The sequence below is a fragment of the Microcebus murinus genome, chromosome 1 (assembly GCF_040939455.1).
Source record: "Microcebus murinus isolate Inina chromosome 1, M.murinus_Inina_mat1.0, whole genome shotgun sequence".
Classification (NCBI taxonomy): domain Eukaryota; kingdom Metazoa; phylum Chordata; class Mammalia; order Primates; family Cheirogaleidae; genus Microcebus; species Microcebus murinus.
The window spans coordinates 75422676-75442378 of NC_134104.1; the positions used below are offsets into that span (position 1 = coordinate 75422676).

General features: G+C 38.8%; 1 protein-coding gene across 8 annotated transcripts in view; it reads right to left on the reverse strand.

The window, feature by feature from the left end:
- Positions 1 to 19703, reverse strand: part of LPP (LIM domain containing preferred translocation partner in lipoma) — a 669323-nt gene that overhangs the window by 445055 nt on the left and 204565 nt on the right. For 6 of the 8 annotated variants that reach the window (XM_076003023.1, XM_020286687.2, XM_020286680.2 and 3 more), the window contains one exon: positions 3675 to 3876. In XM_076003023.1, the coding sequence (XP_075859138.1) occupies positions 3675 to 3867 (193 nt within the window). In that variant the 5' untranslated portion in view covers positions 3868 to 3876. The remainder of the gene's footprint in view (positions 1 to 3674; positions 3877 to 19703) is intronic. The other 2 variants (XM_076003032.1, XM_020286688.2) reach the window with 1 other exon arrangement.

The following is a 19703-nucleotide window of genomic DNA, read 5'->3' on the forward strand; positions in this document are numbered from 1 at the left end:
AGCAGTAGCTGAAAACCTAGAGAACATGTGCCCGGATAAGCAGGTGTGCATTGCTGTGTTTACCTATTCAGTTCTACAAACACCACCGAGTTCCCATGTGTCGGAGATCCTGCTGGGTGCTTCTGTGGATAAAGAAATGAGTCAGGCAGCCTCTGCAGCCAAAAGTTCAGGGTCTACTGGAGCAGACAGGTGCATATACAAACAAATCTATTAAAAGGCACACTATGATAAGAATTGTATGCGATGCATAAGGAGGTTATGAGGTCGTATAGAACAGTTGTCATTTGTCACTAGAATATAGTGCAAGGTTCTGGATAACTCTAGAGTTAGAAGGGACTTGAGGTTTGGTGCTAATTCTGCTCTGAGCAGAATATGCATCTCTGAGTAAAGAACTAAAACACTCATGAGGCTAAAGCTTTTACATTTACACCAGAAACAGCAGCACTGTGTGATTTCTATTAGTTCTAACTTTCTGTCTTCATGATTGAGCTTCTTGGTGGTCAACTTTTAAGCAATAGATTAAAAGATTTTAAGAGCTGGAAATTGGAGGACAAGCATTTACTCAAAGCAAAGAAAGCATGAGCTGAGGCATAAGAAACAGGAGCTGGTATCACCAATCCACCCGGCAAGCAAAACCTAAGCTACCTATGATCTTGGGATTTCAGGAACATTCTAGATTAAAAAAAAAAAAATGTAAAGATATAAACTTTTAAAATGTATACAAATGTAAACAAAAAATAACATTAATTATAAAAATGTTTAGAGTAACAGAGAATGCACCTATAACATTTAAATTAAACATAAAGTAAAAGCAAATCCTACACTTCCAACAAATATCCAGGGTCATAATATACAGTAGAGGAAGACACGTAGCTTCTATTTTAAAAAGAAGTCTAAATATACATGGTTCCCCATATTTGTCTTGCATGTATATATTAAAGGGAAATATCTTTTTTTCAGATTCAGGAAAGGTTATACTGGAGAGAAAGAGAGAGAGAGAGAGACAGACAGACAGACAGACAGACAGACACTGGAGAATTGCAAGAAAAAACCAAAACTTCAGAAAACAAAAGGCTGAGACGCTTGACATGAAGATGCCACATTCCAAACTCCTTATTGCAAGGGAGTATTACCGAGCAGTACACTCACCCATCCAGCATCCGCCATCCATCCAAATACATATACATACATAAGAACACACAGACATACATTTGACCATATGCAACCATTCCTACTGAAAACATAGTAGCATAACAAGAGCTCCAAGGAACATAAGGACAAGTGAGAAACCATGTCTTGTTGCTTCAATGGGAAGCAAAGCTTATATTCGTACAAGGGAAGTAGGGAAGAATCACTATAATATAGGGCTTGGTGCCACAAGTGCTGTGAATAGAAGGGTAAGCAGCATCACATGCTGGATATGGACAACAGCCTCCGTTTACAAATTTACTAGCCACAAAATCACAGAGAACGTCACCTCTTCTAAGTTTCCCTTTACTTATGGAAGGGAAAAAAACACTTCATAGGGTTATATGGGAAGACAATAAATAATAATAAAAAAGCACAGGGCTTGGCATACACTCATGTACAATATGTAAAAGAACACAAGCAGGAGCAATTTTAAAAAGTAGTAGAAATTTGGTAGACACAGAATAAGATGTATGTGGACACCCAGGGAAGGGAGTGATTACTGCTGATCTAGACATTTTGGAGAAAGTGATACAAATAGAATTTTGACAGAAAACAGAAGTATGTGGGGTGGCATGTTGAGAAGAGGCCAAGAATTGAGAGCTGCAGGGCATACAAACGAGTCAGAGTTTACTCCAGTGTTCCTGGAGAGTAAGACAGCCATACACAGACAGGCAGGACCTGTCACAGCAGGGGAGCCACCCCCAGGCTCATTCACGGTGATTCACAGCACTGAGAGTGACAGGGGCTGAAGGGAGGACATCATAAATTTTTCTTATCCCTACCTCATGTGTGCCATTTATTAGCTCACTTAATATAGGTCCTGCCATCACCCTAACCCTCAGCATATATCGATTGTCACGCCTACAAAGTTGACTTCCTCAGACCTCTGCCTCTTGCTCTATAATTGACCATGTCTTTATTCCCTTCACATTAAATGGAAGTCCATTTTAGCTCTCCCCAAAAGTTAGAAGACAAAATAACAATGCCCCTAGTAACCTGACATGGGGACACCTTGAAAACATAAATGAGAAAGCCAACACATGGCTCCTCCTGTCCCTGTTCAGAGGGATTGATTCTCTTCCAGATCCCATTCCCAGGCCCTGCAATCACTAAAGAATGATAAGCCAAAGAAAGCCAGTTCACTAAGTCCTTGATTAATTGCAAAGATGCAGTCTCCTTCAAGGGCAATAAAACTTCAAGCACTGCTGTGGATATTAGTATAGCACTGAGGGCTCCATTTATTGTTTGTCCAGAGAAGTTTTCTAATGGTCTTGTTTTTGCCCTTTCTAGGGAAAGGGTATCCAAAGATCCATGGCCACAGTTCAGCCGTGTGTGCTGATGATGCCTGACCTTCCCCACCACTGGCCTAAGTGTCCAGTCACCTTACACACGCTAGACATCTGGACTAGGCTTCTGACTTAGGTCCTGAGATACCAACAATTAAGGGTTTACTGGGAGCAGGAGATTACTCGGAAGAAAAAATAAGGACTGAACCATATCACAGAGCATGAAGTAGTCTCTGGTAGTATTAACAACACAAACACACTAGTGTCATCTAAGAAGCAACTGGAAACATCCTGGAGAAGCTATGGTAATTTTTTAAAGGTCGGATAGGAACAGAAAACAGAAAAAGAAGGACTGGATCTCCTTTCCCTGCCTCTTCTCTCTCAGCTCCCAGAAGTCTAATGTTCTGTTTGTTATAAGTTATTGTTTCATGGGTTTGAATGAGCTGCTGACAGTGGTAATAGAGGAAAACTCTTCAACCCAAGAGCATGGCATCATTTACACCACCTGTGAGGTGTAATGTGTGAGTGTGCACACACGTGAAATGCCAAGCTCATGCAGAACTTCAAACTCCACTGGATGTACACTGAATATATTGTTACTAACACCCCTGAAACTAGGCTTCACTCAGACTTTTCTATAAGCTTCAACAAATGCAGATCTCCAGAGCCCTCCAGACAACTTTATCCTACAGCAGCATTAAGGGAAGGAAAATGGCCAGAGAAGGCAAAAAAAAAAAAAATTCTAGGCACTTTATTATGTTCACTTTGAATGGGTTTCTGATTGGACTGTTGCTTGGCAGCATTTTGGGACACTGGTCTATTGGCAAGAGGAAGGAACCACAGGGTGGGAGACACATCTTTACAAGAGAATGGGCTGGAGGTAAAGGAAAATGCAGTACCAGGGCTCTGCGCTAAGACTGAAGAGGCCAGATTACTAGTTTGGGTTCTAACCCTACTTCGATATGTAACAACAGCCACATGTCCCATATGAGGTCTTAATCTCTGTGTTCCTAAATGACAGGGTGGCCTAGATGATTTCTGGGAGCTCCTTAACCTTTCACAGTCCATACACTATGATAACCACATTGTGAATCTATAAGCTACTTTTTTCCAGCACAACTCTATACTGTAAACCACCTCTATATTACATTCAACTTTCCCACTCTGGACACCAAACTCTGAAATCCCAGCACTTACCCTCACCTCCAGGTTGCTTGTATGGGTTGTATTTGGGTTTTGGAGCAACCACTGGTGCAAACTTCTTGGGTGGCTGCTGTGTGGACACTGAAATGCTGGGGGTCCCAAAGGAATGGGTTGTCTCCATCCGCGCAGGCACATGGCCGAGGGGCTCGCCAGTGCTTTTGGGTGGCAGCCAAGATGGGTGAGACATTGTTGGAATCTGCAATTCAAAAGAAACAAACAATATTTTTGTAGAAGTACAAATATAAAAAAAAATTTTTTAAATGAGGGCAATACTTAATGAATCTTGATAAAGCTCTCTGGAAAGAAGAAGGATGAAGGGAGACAAGAAGGATAAAATAAAATGGAAGAAGGAAAAAAGAAGAGGAAGAAGATTCATCAGGAGGAGGGAGGGAGGAGGAGGAGCGGGTGGAGGAAGAGGACTCTTAGAGAAATAGATACGAATAAGCAATGGTTCCTAACTTGAAAAAGTTTCCATGGTAGAAGGTTGGATAAAAGCTTCAATTTTATTAATATTCTATTAAAACCAGTTAAATGATTAAACCTACATGAGGTGTTAAGTTACTAAATGAGGTTCAAAAAACAAAAATGTTGCTGGAATGCAGAATACAAGCCCACTTCTTGGTGGGAACAGAACTAACAAGACTTCATTGAGGAGCCTTGAGTTCTCAGTAGAGGTTGGGCCTAAACAAGGTTAGCAAAGTTACGTAGGCAAAGTTAGTGTGGCTGGAGTGGGAATAAGAGAAAGTATCTAGCAAAAGAACTAGAATGTGGGATGGAACCAGAGCCCAGATAGCTCAGCATGCACACTTGAGGAATTTAAATTTAGTCTGCAGGCATTAAGGAACTATCAAAAATTTATTTTGGAAACAGGGGCATAACAGGTAGATGGCAGGACACTTTAAAATGACCCATCCATAGAAGCAGCTCTGCTCCCCACCAAAGGGCACTTGGAAATACGGAAGAGGGGGATATTGGTTGCCACAATGCTTGGGACAATTACTGGCATTTAGGGCCAGATGATAGAATATTCAACACCTGCAAGGCACAGGTCATCTTTGCACAACAAAGAAACGCCCATCAAGAGCTATGCTGAGCTGACACCACCTTGGACCTTTATGAAAAACTTACTTTAACTAGGAGGGGGACAGCTGGGACAGCCCAGATGCTGTTCTGATCAAATTGCATACACTATTTGAAGAAAGAAAAATGCTGTCTCCTCTGCTGGGGTAAGCCCATCACCCCTCCAGGCAGCCAGCCTGCTGGGATGAGCCTCATAGACTGCCGCTGAGGAGGGCTCTCCAAGCCTGATTGCAAGAGCTCTCCAGCACGGGGAGGCCCGGAAGGCACCCTGCACTTGCTCCCAGCCCCAAATCCACCTAGTAATTTATTAATTGAACTGAATTAATTAAGAGGGCTACCTGATTACCTCCAGATGTATATAAAGACAAAGAGCACCGAAAATGCAGGAAAAAAGTAAAGGTCTCAGCACTGTGCATAGCAAGAGAGAGGCAAGGTGGAAGGGGAGAGTTGGGAAACTGTTGCACAGGTATTAACATCAGTCCATGCTGGGAATGAGTGGCATGACCCTAAATGGCACCTCCTCTAGTGCTCAGATATTTCCACTTTAAAATTAAGATTAAAAAACCTAGTCCTCCTTAAGTCTCAGAGTTTTTATGACAACCAATGAGGCAATATTAAAGTGTTTTATATACCATAAAGTGCTGTACAAAGTGAGAAGAAAGAAATGCCTCTATTCTCAGAGAAAGTCATTGGGAATTATATTACCATCTTGCATGGAGGAAAACAGTTGGAGGTGTAGTTTTTCTCAACAGAAGAGGATAATATGAATCAATGATAAAGACTCTCAGCTGGGAATCAAGACACACATTTTTGAAGCCCAGGACACATGTTTTTGAAGCCAGTGATATGGTATATGCTTTTCACTGGGGTTACAGGGACCTTCTTGTCCTTGTTTTCCCCTACACCTTTTACATACATGTATGTACCTTTTACTTATACACATATAGACACACACACACACATACACATACACATTTACTAAGCTATGAGTTCCTTAAAAGGGGAAGGACCATATTTAACATATCTCTAAACCATCATCAAGACCTAGCACAAAACCAATATAAAAAAAACAACCAATGAATGTCTCTTTTACTCAAGGTTTATAAATCTGGTTGCAAATGTGGAATCACTTGAGAACATTTTTTCCTCAATAACAAAATCAAGCCCATCTTTCAGGATGGAAAAACACCAATTTTGGCTTTTTTTTTTTAATTTCAGCATATTATGGGGGTACAAAAGACAAATGTTTAGGTTACATATCTTGCCTTTGCCCCACCCCAGTCAGAGCTTCAAGCGTGTCCCATCACACGGACGGTGCACACCACACCCAATAGGTGTGAAAATACTCATTCCCTCCTCTCCTTTCCCTCCTGCCCAACACCCAGTGAAAGTTACTGCTGTATGTGCACATAAGTATTGATCAGTTAATATCAATTTGATGGTGAGTAAGTGTAGTGCTTGTTTTTCCACTCTTGTGATACTTCACTTAGTAGAATGGGCTCCAGCTTTTTCCAGTATAATACAAGAGGTACTATATCACCATTGTTTCTTAAAGCTGAGTAGAACTCCATGGTATACATATACCACATTTTATTAATCCACTCATGTATTGATGGGCACTTGGGTTATTTCCATATTTTTGCAGTTGTGAATTGTGCTGTTATAAACATTCAGTGCAGATGTCTTTTTTATACAATGTCTTTTTGTCCTTTGGGTAGATGTCCAGTAATGGGATTGCTGGATGAAATGGTAGTTCTACTTTTAGCTCTTTGAGGTATCTCCATATTACTTTCCACAGAGGTTTCACTAGTTTGCAGTCCTACCAGCAGTGTATGAGTATTCTTATCTTTCCACATCCACGCCAACATTTATTGTTTTGGGACTTTTTGATAAAAGCAATTCTCGCTGGAGTTAAGTGATATCTCATTGTGGTTTTGATTTGCATTTCCTTGATTATTAGAGATGTTGAGTATTTTTTCATCTTCTCAGATCACAGTGGAATAAAATTAGAAATCAACTCCAACACAAACTCTCAGGTCTACACAAAGTCATGGAAACTAAACAACTTTCTACTGAACAATTATTGGGTTAAGGAGGAAATTAAGATGGAAATCAAAGGATTCTGTGAACTAAATGACAAAGGAGATACAAGTTATTAAAATCTGTGGGATACATCTACAGTAGTCCAGAGAAGAAAATTTATAACCACAAATGCCTACATCCAAAGGACAGAAAGATCACAAATCAACAATCTAACAAATCATCTCAAAAAACTGGAAAAGCATGAGCAAACCAACCCCAAACCCAGCAGAAGAACAGAAATAACAAAGATCAGACCAAAACTAAATGGAATTGATAACAACAAAAAAACCCCTATACATTAGATTAATAAAACAAGTTGGTTCTTTGAAAAAATAAACAAAATTGACGTGCCTTTTGCTAGATCAATGAGAAGCAGAAAAGAATAATAATCTAATAAGCTTAATATAAGCTAATAAACTCAATCAGGAATGAAAAAGGAGAAATTGCAACTGATACCATGGAAATACAAAATATTATCTATGAATACTATAAAAAATGTCTATGCACATAAACTTAAAAACATGGAGTAAATGGACAAATTCTTAGAAACACAGAGCCTCCCTAAGCTCAATAAGAAAGAAATAGAACTCCTAAACAGACCAATATCAAGTACTGAAACTGAAGCAGCAATAAAAAACCTTCCTAAAAAATAAATCCCAGACCATCAGATGGTTTCACACCCAAATTTTACCAGACCTACAAAGAAGACCTGGTGCCTATCCTGTAGAAATTATTCCACAACATCAAGAAGGAAGGAATCCTCCTCAATACATTTTATGAATCCAACATCACCCTGATACCAAAACCAGGAAAGGATGCAACAACAACAACAAAAGAAAACTGCAGACCAATATCCCTTATGAATACAGATGCAAAAATTCTCAACAAAATCCTAGCAAACTGAATCCAGGTGCTTGGCTTTTTGTTTTTAATTGAGGCTTGGTCCACGACTAAATGGGGATAATAGTGACTCTTTTGCTTTCAACATGACTAAAGTGAATATACGTGTGGACTAAGTGGGATCAAATTAAGGTTTGAAAGTTTCAATGCACTATGCACATTTGCAGCAGAAATCCTAACTGTACAATTTCAAAATGGTTAATACTGTCCTTGTAAATTTTCTGTAAATCTAAAATTATTCAAAATTAGAAACTTTAAAAAATGGGTTGATATAGTATGCAGTGATTTCTAAAGGAAAGATGCACATGCACAAAACAATTCCAAGTTACTGACTGTGACACCTTGGCCTTTTCAGATATGCCATAGATACATAGGAACAGGCAACCACTGGAATCGTATAAAAATGAAAACCTAAGCATAAATATGCAAAGCACTGATTCCACCATCATTTCAGTTATGCCTAGCATCATAAATTAGGCTGACTCTCCCTTCCCCAGGAATGCACCTCCAGCTCCACATCCTGCAAAGGCCATCTTCTACCCAATTATCTGTTTTCAGAGGAGCTTTTTAAGCATCTTTTCTTGCCATTCTTCTGTTTGTCAACAGTGACCCACGAAACCAGTCCCAGGACTTATAATAAACTTTCATGATTCTAAACCCTTGCTCATGCTGTGCTCAACATTAACAATGTCATTTCTCTCCCTGCATTTTCTATCAACCCTATATTTTTCTTAATATATTGCCCCAGTTCAAATGCCTCTGAATCTGTGAACATTTTCTTAACCTTCTCCAAGAAGAATAGCTTAATTCCTTTTCTGGGCTCTTCTAGTACTTTTCTCATAACAGTCCACATGAAAGCTATTTAATCACCTGCCTATATGCCCCAGTAAACTGAAAGCTCATGGGTAATCTCCCAATACCAGCACAATGCCTAGCCAAGAAACCCTTACAAATATTATCTTATGGAGGAATGGGTGAATGAATGAATGCTGCTCTCCTTTAGTTATTCATGCCTTTCTACAATGTCCATAGCATTCACTGATAGCATTATCTTCTTTTCCCTTCCTTAATTTGGTGATATAATGAATCATGTTGATAGATTTCTAGATATTGAACCATCTTTGCCTTCCTAAAATAAATCCTACCCAATCATAGTCATAGTGTTTTGGTAGACTGATGAATTAACTATGCTATTTTATTTAGAATTTTTGTATATATAAACATAAGATCATCCTTATAGTTTCTTTTCCACTGCTTATTTTTATTATCATCATTAGGTTTTGATATGAGGGTTCTGCATCATTTTCTACTGTCTAGGTTAGTCTAATAATGACATTGGAATTATCTGATCTTTAAAGATACATTAAAATTCAGTATAAAGTCATCTAGATATGATATCTTCTTTTAACAAACATTAATCATATTTCCAATAACTTATATTATAATTGTAATTTTCTACTTCTTCTGAGGTCATTTTGCAGCATTTATATTTTGCTGGAAATTCATCCATTTCCTCTAGGTTTGATCTTTGCTCCTTTTCAAGCAAGCTACTTTTTGGTTAAAAATGGTTTTTTTAATGCATCATTTAGATTCTGAGAATTACTTCCTACTGGTTCATAAAGGCATAAGTCACATGCTCTATCCTCCCATTCAAGCTATGTACCCTTTTACTACACTTCCACAGCACCTAACATGCTACTGTCACACACTCATCATGTGTTACTCTGCCTGTCTTCTTGCCTGAATCCCAAACTAAACTTTTGAATCCTTGAGAACAAAAATACTTATCATTGAATAATCCTAGAGCCTGGTACATTATAGCCCCTCAATAACAGTGTCCTTTAATTTAATGAATGAAAGAATGAATTTATTTGTCTGGTACTAGAGCTCCAGATAGATCAGGTTCTCATCCCTTACTCAAGGAGCACAGAGCCTATCTGAGGAAGAAATATTTATATATTTGAGAAGAGAAAGAGAACACAGAAAGCATATGAATCATATTGGGGTATGTCACAGGAGCTAGCACAGGCTTCGCAGAAGTAGCTCTTACCCAGGACGACTTTGAGAGGTGAGTGACTCTGAAAGAAAACTGAAGCAACAAGGACAATGACTAGAAATAATACTGTAAGCTCACGGGTGAAGCAAGGCATTTCTCTGGGGCAGGGAGCAGACTGGTTGTACTGAAATGAGGGACTCAGGAGACCAGCTGAGGAAAAAGCTTAAAAGATACAATCACTTCTGCTTTTTACAGATACTATGTAGAGAGATAAGAAGCTAGAAACTTTATCTTTGAACAGAAATCTAACAAGAGTGAAAACTTAACATGAGAAAAACTAAATCATGTAAGATGGATCTAAGGCAGGTGATAAATGCAACAGTGTAAACAGATTCCCTGTGGCCTCAGTTGCAGTCTCAGCTATTCCAGTGCGACCTTTAACAACAGAGGATACTCATTTGCCAAATGAATACCTATAAAGTCCCAATCAGTGCTAATACTCTAGAGAGCTTTCTTTCTCCAAAATCTTAATTATAGCCCTTCTTTTTGAGAAATGGGTTTGATGAAACCTCACAAGTTAGCAAATGGATGAACTGGCATGTCAGTTGGGTTTCTCAGCTTCTCACAGCGACACAATGTAAACATAAAGATGAGGAGAGGTGAGAACTGGTGTTGCTGGACCAAGACTTACCCTGCTCTTACTTCCTCTGGTTCTAGACAGGTTTCACTCTAAGCTTATAATCATCATGAAAGCAAGAAGTGAAAGGGAGGATCAGATCTGCACAGAGACTCCGTAAATACACAAACACCATCAGAAGAGAGGGAAGCAAGAGGAACAGCCTTCCTCTAAGCAAGGTGCCCACTGCAGAAGGGAGTCAGCGAGCTGCTGCTCCCTCAGCACTGCTCTTGCAGGAACTGTGTCAAATGCAAAGCAATCAAGAAGACCCTAAGAGGTTTCACTTATCACCTTCTCTCTGCTCTTCTGTCTTCTCCCACTAACTGTCTAGTGGGTGCAACTAAGCCACAGACGGACAGTAAACAGCAAGTGTTTACTGAGGGCTTACTATATAGGTCAAGCAATTTTCTAAGGGCCACAGAGTCATCCTAACTGGCATGTGAGGGAGCACTATCATTATCCACATTTAGTAAATCAGGAAAGTAAAGCTGCAGAAGGTTGAATACCTTGCTCAAGGATCGTTTTTTGCCAACAAATAGCAAAGTTGAATCTCAGACACAGAACTGTGGCCCCAAATCCATGGTCTTCAATGTTGTACTACCTCCCTATTGGGAGGAAAAAAGAAAATACCACAATCTAAAGGAGATTACCACTTCACAAAAGTAGTTTTTGCTCTTATTATCTCCACTCCTAGCTCTTGGATCTTATTTGCCATAATGTCTTCTCTATTCTGTTCCCTCAAACCTAACCATAATGAGCCACAAGATCAAATTGCGAGTATGCCAACAGTCAAAAGACCAAACTAATGGAGGCACAAGAAGATGCAAACGATTACAAAAGATGACATGATGAGCAAGATCCTCCCTCTATAGGTGGGAAAACTCAGGGCCACAGGTAAGGTAACAGTTAACAATAACAAAGTCACTCAGCCTCTATAAATATACCACGCAAATGCCAAGTTACTGTTATCCACAAAATAGAACTAAGTAGTGTTTGGCCATATTTTTCTTTTTTCTATTTTTCCCCAAAATCTATGTTCTATTGTTCTACAAACATTTATATAAAAACACCAAAATTTAAAAAAAAAAAAAACAGTCATTACATGGTATTATCTAATATCCAATGCCATAAGCTTAAAGTAGTGGTTTCCAAAACTATCTGCATATAAAATGCATATGGAGGTCTTCATGTACATACTCTAATTCAACAGTTTAGAATAATTGACTTAGGGTAGTTATGCTATTCTTTAAATCACATTGCATTAGTCCCTAAATCTCCCTTGGCAACTAAATCGAGGGCTGGCTTTTGGTCAGTGTTCACTGAATAAATGAATGATACTGAAGAAAGGGACAGATATTAACACCAATATTTTAGTGGTAGAAGAATTGAGAGATTGAGATGCTCTGTAACTTAAGCATCTGAAGTGGCTGATGACAGACTAAAGTTTAGGATCCATGTCTTTTAGCAACATTTTCTTCATTTAAACAAGTAGTAACAATTTTAATAATACTTTCCCATAACTTTGAAGGTTTTCTTTAACTTTCCTCTTAAATAAAAGTCAGTACTCTCCTGGAGTTTCAAAACTGCTTTCTTAATCATTTATTAAAACAGTACAACATGCTTCCCTCTCTGGGCTACAGCTATCCAACCTTTTCTATTAATACATCATATTGTGCTGTTTTAACCTGATCTTCCGAATTCAGGCCCAGCTTCCAATCTTAGCTCTCCCATGAGCTTATAGTGTGACTTCTGTACTCTCTTGGAGCCAGTGTTTCTTTTCTAAAAATGCAGTGATTGAATTAGATGAGTGCTAATGACAACTCTGCTCACATACTTGTATGAGTCTGTGAAAGCCCCTGACTATTGAACTAGCCCACACCAAGCAAAAGTTGGGCATAGAGATTCCAAATTACCCACGATCTCTTAGCTTATCAGTGAGGAAGCATGATCCCCTCTTTTTGTTCTCTCTTTTTTTGTCACCCGTTTCCCTGAGTCTTCAATCCTCCCTATTGTGGGAGGGACTCTTGGGCTGATCTCAGAGATTACCAAGGTATCAATCAAGATTTATCATGCACAAGTAAATAAGTACTTTAAGCCAACCTTTTCCAAATGGTGTAGGTAAGTCCCTACTGGCATAATTGCGAAGCAGATATGCCATGGCATGTGATGGAAGCGTGGGAAGACAGCGCTGAGGAATAAGGCAGGCTGAAAATTACACACAATTGTTAGTTGAACAGCAAATGTAATCGCTCTTCCTCTAAAGCTTCAGGTCAGATTGAGCAGGAAGGGCAAAGCAGGATCTACTAAGGGCTGAAAATGTCAATGCATTCACTCAACTTCTCCTAACAGACAGCTCTGGCCCAGCACTGGCTAAGTGCCGCGCTCTCTGTGTGGACAGCTGGCATTGCTCAGAAGGGGTAATGAGAGAACAACACTACAGAAATGCCAAGCCTTTATATAGGCTATCTGAGAGACACTTGGAAATACCGGAAAAGGCACTAGACTTAGATGCAGAGCACTCGGGCATAATTTCTAGCTGTGTCACTAATTGGTTCTATGACTTCAGCCCCTTGACCTCTGAACCTCAGTACCTCTCCCTATCTGGAAACTAAAGATTAGACACTCACTACTATTTCTTGTAACTCTCCCGTTCCATGAGGCTCCCGTAAGTCTAAGAGTTGAGGTTTTTTACAAAACTATGTTTTAACTCCTTTGAACCCCGTGGACCAGAGAACATAGAGCGAAGGGAAGTACGATGGGGATAGACACGTTAAATGCCAACCTGCCTTACACAGAGTCAGGATCAACAAAACACTAATCCTAGTGGTGCACTACTTGTTTCTGGCAATACTGTGAGTGACAAGAAATACCCAGCTGCATTTCAGGATCCCAAATGAACCAAGCAGCAGCAAGAGAGAGAAACAGCAGGTCCAGACAAGTAAACATTGTCTCTGATAAAGAAGTGAGACAGAAGAGTGACCTGCCTCCACATTGCACTTTCACTTCAGACTCACAATGCCACTACAAAAGGAAACAATCAACCCTGACAGGGAAACAATAGCACTGGAAGACCAGCACTCCCAGGAGAAGGCTAAGGAGAGTACAAAACAAATACTAACTAACTGGGCTTTTGTTTGCCAAAACTTCTATCCATCCTGGAAAAAAACAGAATGTTGACAATAGCCAGGACAGGCCACTCCAGAGCCAAGAGGTCATCAAGAGTCCCAGCTAGAAGAAATCTTAGGGACTAACTTGTTTCTTCTGAGTATTCAAAAATCAAGATTTAGACTGGGTGCAGTGGCTCACGTCTGTAATCCTAGCACTCTGGGAGGCCAAGGCAGGCAGACTGCTTGAGCTCAGGAGTTCGAAACCAGCCTGAGCAAAAGCGAGACCCCATCTCTACTATAAATAGAAAGAAATTAATTGGCCAACTAATATATATAGAAAAAATTAGCTGGGCATGGTGGCGCATGCCTGTAGTCCCAGCTACTTGGGAGGCTGAAGCAGTAGGATTGCTTGAGCCCAGGAGTTTGAGGTTGCTGTGAGCTAGGCTGATGCCATGGCACTCATTTTAGCCTGGGCAACAAAGTGAGACTCTGTCTCAAAAAAAAAAAAAAAACAAGATGTATAACAGCTGAAATGGCTTAACCAATGTAACAAAGCAGATAGAACATATCAGAGTTGGATTCAAACCTAGTTGTTCCACCTCCAAAGAGCATTTGCAGTGGGAAGGTTTCACTACACAAGATACTAACTCTATTAATTGTTAGATTATAACTAGATAGAGTGGGTAAAAGCATTTAAGTAGACATAAGAGTAAATCATTTTTCTTCCAAGAGAATTAGCAACAATGCCATTGAAAATTAGCACAGAAAACATGTGACCCCAATCTTGCACTCTAGGTCACATGTAATAGCAATGGTCCCACTTGGCTGATCAAGAATATGCTTCTTTTTTCTTTTTTTTTTTTTTTTTAAATCTCTGGACCTCAGTTTCTCTAGCTCTAAAATAATAAGCAATTAACAAGATGATCTCCAAAATCACACCCCAGAATACTTTATGTTCTATAACAGTACGGTTAGTCTATAGTGTGCACTGTACTTGCAAAAAATATGTTCTTATGGAGGTTTCTTCTAAGCCTTTCCTTCTAACAGACTGCTTTTCTGCACAAGGCCAGGAGAAAAAGGCAACAATAGCCTGAGCCCTTCTGAGCTCTATAAATCAACTTTTGGAAATGCAAATCTGGATTATAAAGATGAGATGCTAAGTGCCTAATCCCTAAATGTCATGCCCTTCCATCAGGATGAAAAAGTGATAGTGGGAAAAATCACCAATATAATCTGTAATGAGGCCTGGCAATCTCTTTGGTGATTATCTGGAATCTTCTATTTCTAAACCTACCAATAAGTGGGTAGGTCTGCAAGGTAATTGCTCCCCACTTATGTGTGTCCTCCTAACGGCTTGTGCAAACTTGTATTAAAACACTTAAACACTCTGACTTAGTTATCTGTTTACAAGTCAGTCATGCCCATTAGACAGGCCATGGAATTTTACTACCACTTGAGGGATGTTTTAATTACTTTTAATTTTTTAATAATTTTGTTTGTATTTTTCTGGTATTGAAAATTCATTTTGACATCTCAATAAAAATAAAGAGGATAACAGAAAAAAATGCAATTTTATTTATAATCTAAAAGGTAAACTACTTAATTCTTTTCTTCTATGAATATGAGTCCACTATTGATGAATCTCAGGCCATATTTACATCTGATAATACTGCATGTAATTCTGTGAAGCAATGGTTATTCAAGCCACATAACCTGCTTAGAGTAATCATAGCAACAATATGTGGAGTTAACTATTATACTTCACCCTTTTGAACACCAAACTGCTCAAAAAACCATCACCTATCAACTGTGCTGTTTGTATAATATGCCACAACCACTGTTTGTAAACTAGCTTAGAGCTTCTGCATTGAGTTTGGACAATTTAAATTAATATTATTGAATTTAGATATTATTACTATAAAATAAAGTTTCCAGGTAATTTTTGTTTCTCTAATTACATGTCATCTTAAATTTATATTAAAAACCCCAAATCTACATTATTCTAATGCAAAAACATAAGCATATTGCTAAGTTAAAATATTTAAATACCTAGGTAATGGAAAAATAAAGTGGGGAATGGGGTGCAAATTTTCAATCTCAAGGATTATGACATACAGTTTTAGAAAATAAGAGATTTCAACTTTGTGCATTATATGCTCTAGAATAATAATTTTCATCTGACACCAATCCAAGAGCTTAGAGAAATTATTTCTCAGTATTTGAAATGGTATGAAAAACAGACAAGCTTCTCATTAGAATGTGTTACAAATTCAAATTATGTAAGAGAGGCTAGTTTTGCAATTTCACATTTAATAGCAAAACAATTGAAACCATTTTCATCTGGTGACCTTTTTCTTAAGTCATTTTGGAAGTTGTTCCACTTTTATTTCAAGATTTTGAAACAGAGACAAAATCTGGTGAAGCACTGACCAACAGTAGCTGAGTAAAACAAACCAGGCTGTTTCGGATCAGTTTCAGAATCACATCAGTCGATGTTATTCCCTTTTAAATTTCTCTCGATGAGAGTACTGCTATAGTACCTTCCACATTTCTATCAATTATTGACCACTACAAACAAAATGAAATACTTGAAGAATTTACTCCACTGGTTAATATTCTGGGGAAATACACGTACGTACACATACCAGATATTTTTAAGGTAGTAGCCAATGATCTAAAATTCACCAATACAGAATTTTAATGGCCTTAAAGCATAAAACTGTTAATGAAGATATTTCGTCTACTGTGTAGCTTATGTTGAAGTTCACCCACCCTCTGTGAGTTCATGTCTGATGACAAGGAAATCATTACCTCACAAGGCAGCCCCTTCCAGGGCAGAAAAGTTATGACTGCTAGAACATTCTCTGTAGTCAAAATCTGTATTCCCATAAGGACCCTCATTGGTCCTGCCTTAGCCCTCTGAAATCACAAAACCTCTAAAACATGGCAGCCCTGCAGATATTTAAGGTCATTTATTTTCTGCTCAGTTTATATCTTTATGTGTTCCATGTTAAATAAATCTATCTCTTCACTTTTTTCAACTAGCCTGACAATTTTAGAACAAAATTTTAAATCCCAAACCAGTAGTTTTCAAACTTTTCTTCAGCAAAAAATGGTTCATCCATGCCAAATTTTAAACATGATCCCAAGTACAAAATTAACAAATTGGTAAAACAGTTACCCAGGCATTTAAATCTTCATACTTTGGCAGAATATACTTTAAGTTGGGCAGAAACATAAAATGCATTATTACTCTAGGCTGCCTCGTATGCTATGAGCCAGACTGAAAACCTGCTGTACTAAAATAATAGCATGAATCTGTGAGCGAATAAAGAACAAGGATGCTATCTTCCTTACCTTTATTTGCCTAGTGCCTGATACAGTCTACCCCATCATCAGTGCTCAGCAAGTGATTATTATATAAAAGGCAAAGTAAACTTAAAAATTTGAGAATACAAAGAGTTAAACTCTGGTTTTAAATCATTTTAGTTCACATTTCAAACGCCGTTCTCCATGGTTCTTTATAACTAGGATGACCATACATCTAATTTTTGCCTGCTGTTTTAGTATAATTATTAACAGTGCCCCTTTTCAAAAAGTGTCCTAGTTTAGGTGATAACTCATACAGCCACCTACTTATAACGATGTAATAATGAGGTTTGGGTCACGTAGTCCAAGTGAATCCTGAGTACAGTCGAGTCCTCTTCCAAAAGTTCCATGTGCCTAAAGGCCTCTCATAATCTGAGTTCATTACTACAGATGGATGCTAAGAGGGCAGAACAATTAGCAGTAGGAAATAGAGGAGGCACTGGGGGCTTCCCTGCTCTAGAAGCATGTGCTCCTTCATAAGAAGGAAAGAAGGTACTAAAATGACTCTGCAGGAATTGAGGAAAGCAGGATATTACAGAAATCTAGCAGAAGCTATTATCAAATAACATTCACTCAGCCTTTTTATCCTCAAGCAAAAAACATCATCTTTTCTGAGAAAATCAGACTATTACTTCAATTATATTGTTACCACCTGACCTCCCTTGTCCTCTACTCCCATCAACATAATCAGTGAACTTATAATATACACTTGGTTACAAGTACTAGCTGCCTTATTCTTAATTTGGAACAGGAAAACAAATATTTCTAAAATGTATTCCATAGGGTACCAGCGTAAAGGAGGGATTACTAACAATGATTTCACCTTTCTAAATCGGTGACACAAGAGTTAAGGAAGAAGTCAGAAGAATCCAATACAGGCCCATTGTTCATAAGTCTCCTTAATTTATTTTAAATAAACTATTTCACATTGATTTAAATTGCAAATTTTAAATATCTATTTAGGGCAGGGGGGAGACAGTGCAGCCACAGGATGGAAAGTTGACAACATTTGCTTAAGACGGAACTCCCCCCAGACATGGTAAGCACTGCTATAATATTGCACATCTCACTGTTGTACTTCCCACAGTGTTTGAAACCAAAACAGTTTAGAATATTCTCTCAGCTCAGGGTCTTCCCTCCTTATGGCATTTTTCTGATAAGTAGGAATTTCCCTTAGGGATCCCCTAAAGTAAAACTGTTGCCGTGCCATTCTGTTACATAATTAGCTACACTGACAAGTTGCGATCTAATAGAATATAATTGTTATTCTAGCCTCAATTTAATATCTACTACACACACTGCCTTATGGAAGATGTGTCCAAAATGTGAAAACCATAACCCCTACTGTGTTGGATGTGGTGGATCAACATTCAAACTTGCCATGCCACAGAGGCTGTCTTGTAGCTAAGGTTTGACGGCAAAAGAAATTCTGCAAAAATACATGTAACTGGCTCTAGATTTGGAAGGCAAAGGTAAGATGAAAGCCATGTGCATACTGTTTGGCCTGTTTTCTGTTGGAAGCATAGGCATAGAGGCATGAGATTTTTCTGCGTCCACATTCTCATATTCAGTCTTCAGCTTGGTGGTTGTCAAGCAGCAGCTGAGACAGAGGGAGTACCTACATAGACTCCATGTCTCACTGTCCAGTTACTACCTTCCTAATCACAGCTTCCTGATCTCTGGTTCACAAGTGCAGAGATGTATTCTTGAACTCAAAAGTCTCGTGACAGTTTCATTATGTTCCTCTTTCCTGGCTGTAGAAAATGGAGTAGCTTTGTGTGGTTCTGGGATTCATTACTGGAGGCTCAGCCTAGAGCCTGCTCCATACAGCCCTTCCAATAATTTCAAAGCAAATAACACCCTGGATTAAATCCCTTCCCCTTAAAATATCTAGAGTGGTTTTTTTCCCCCCATAATAAACCCTTACTAAACCCCACTCAAGAATCTTATAACTTAGTTTTCCAAAAGATAATAATGATATTTTATCAACAAGAGACCAGTTCAAATCACTCACTATGCAATGCATCCTGAGTGCCCAAGCAAAGCACTCTGACTGCCACTAGGGAGAAGAGCCAGGCCCGGAGCACACAATGCCAGCCCTCTCAGAGCTGCCCATCTAGTGGGAAAAGGCATGCTACAGCTCCAGAAGAACTGAGGGACATGGAGGAAGCCAGCAGAGAGCCTAATCTTATCTAATCTTAACATTCTCCCCTCAGCTCCATCACTTGCTGCTGTGTTTTCTAAACAGGGGAGTAGATGAATGAAAGTCCCTTAATCTCTAACATTCCACAAATGAGTCTTTGTACTCATGAGGGAATTTACTTGGATTTAAGTCCTAACAAAACTTCCTAAATTTTCAGTTCCCTAAATGTGAAGGTCAGAACACAAAGGTCACCCAACACACAGGCTTAATACAGTTAAAACAAAACAAAACAGGGATCAGTGACCCCCTAAATGCTTTGTGGCAACCTATAGCTAGAAAGCCTCGGGGAGAAAAATCCAAAAATGTGGCTGCAGTGATTGTTAAGAATAGCAGAGAACAAGTAACTTCCTCAGAGTCTTTATCTTCCTTGAGGATTTCTCCCTCAGTATCTGAAGAGAAGAAAGAGTGTTTGTATGTACTGGCTTCACTTAAAGTACTCAGACCAACAGATGGAGTAAAAGAATTATTAGGCAAATGTAGTAATGCTTCAATCTCAAGAAAAGTCGCTCATTTCTTTATGTCTCAGACAAGAAAATCCCTGAAACTCATAAAACAGACGGAGTTTTGTGGACAGGAAGAAAAACAGCAAGAGGGACCCAGTATTACCTCT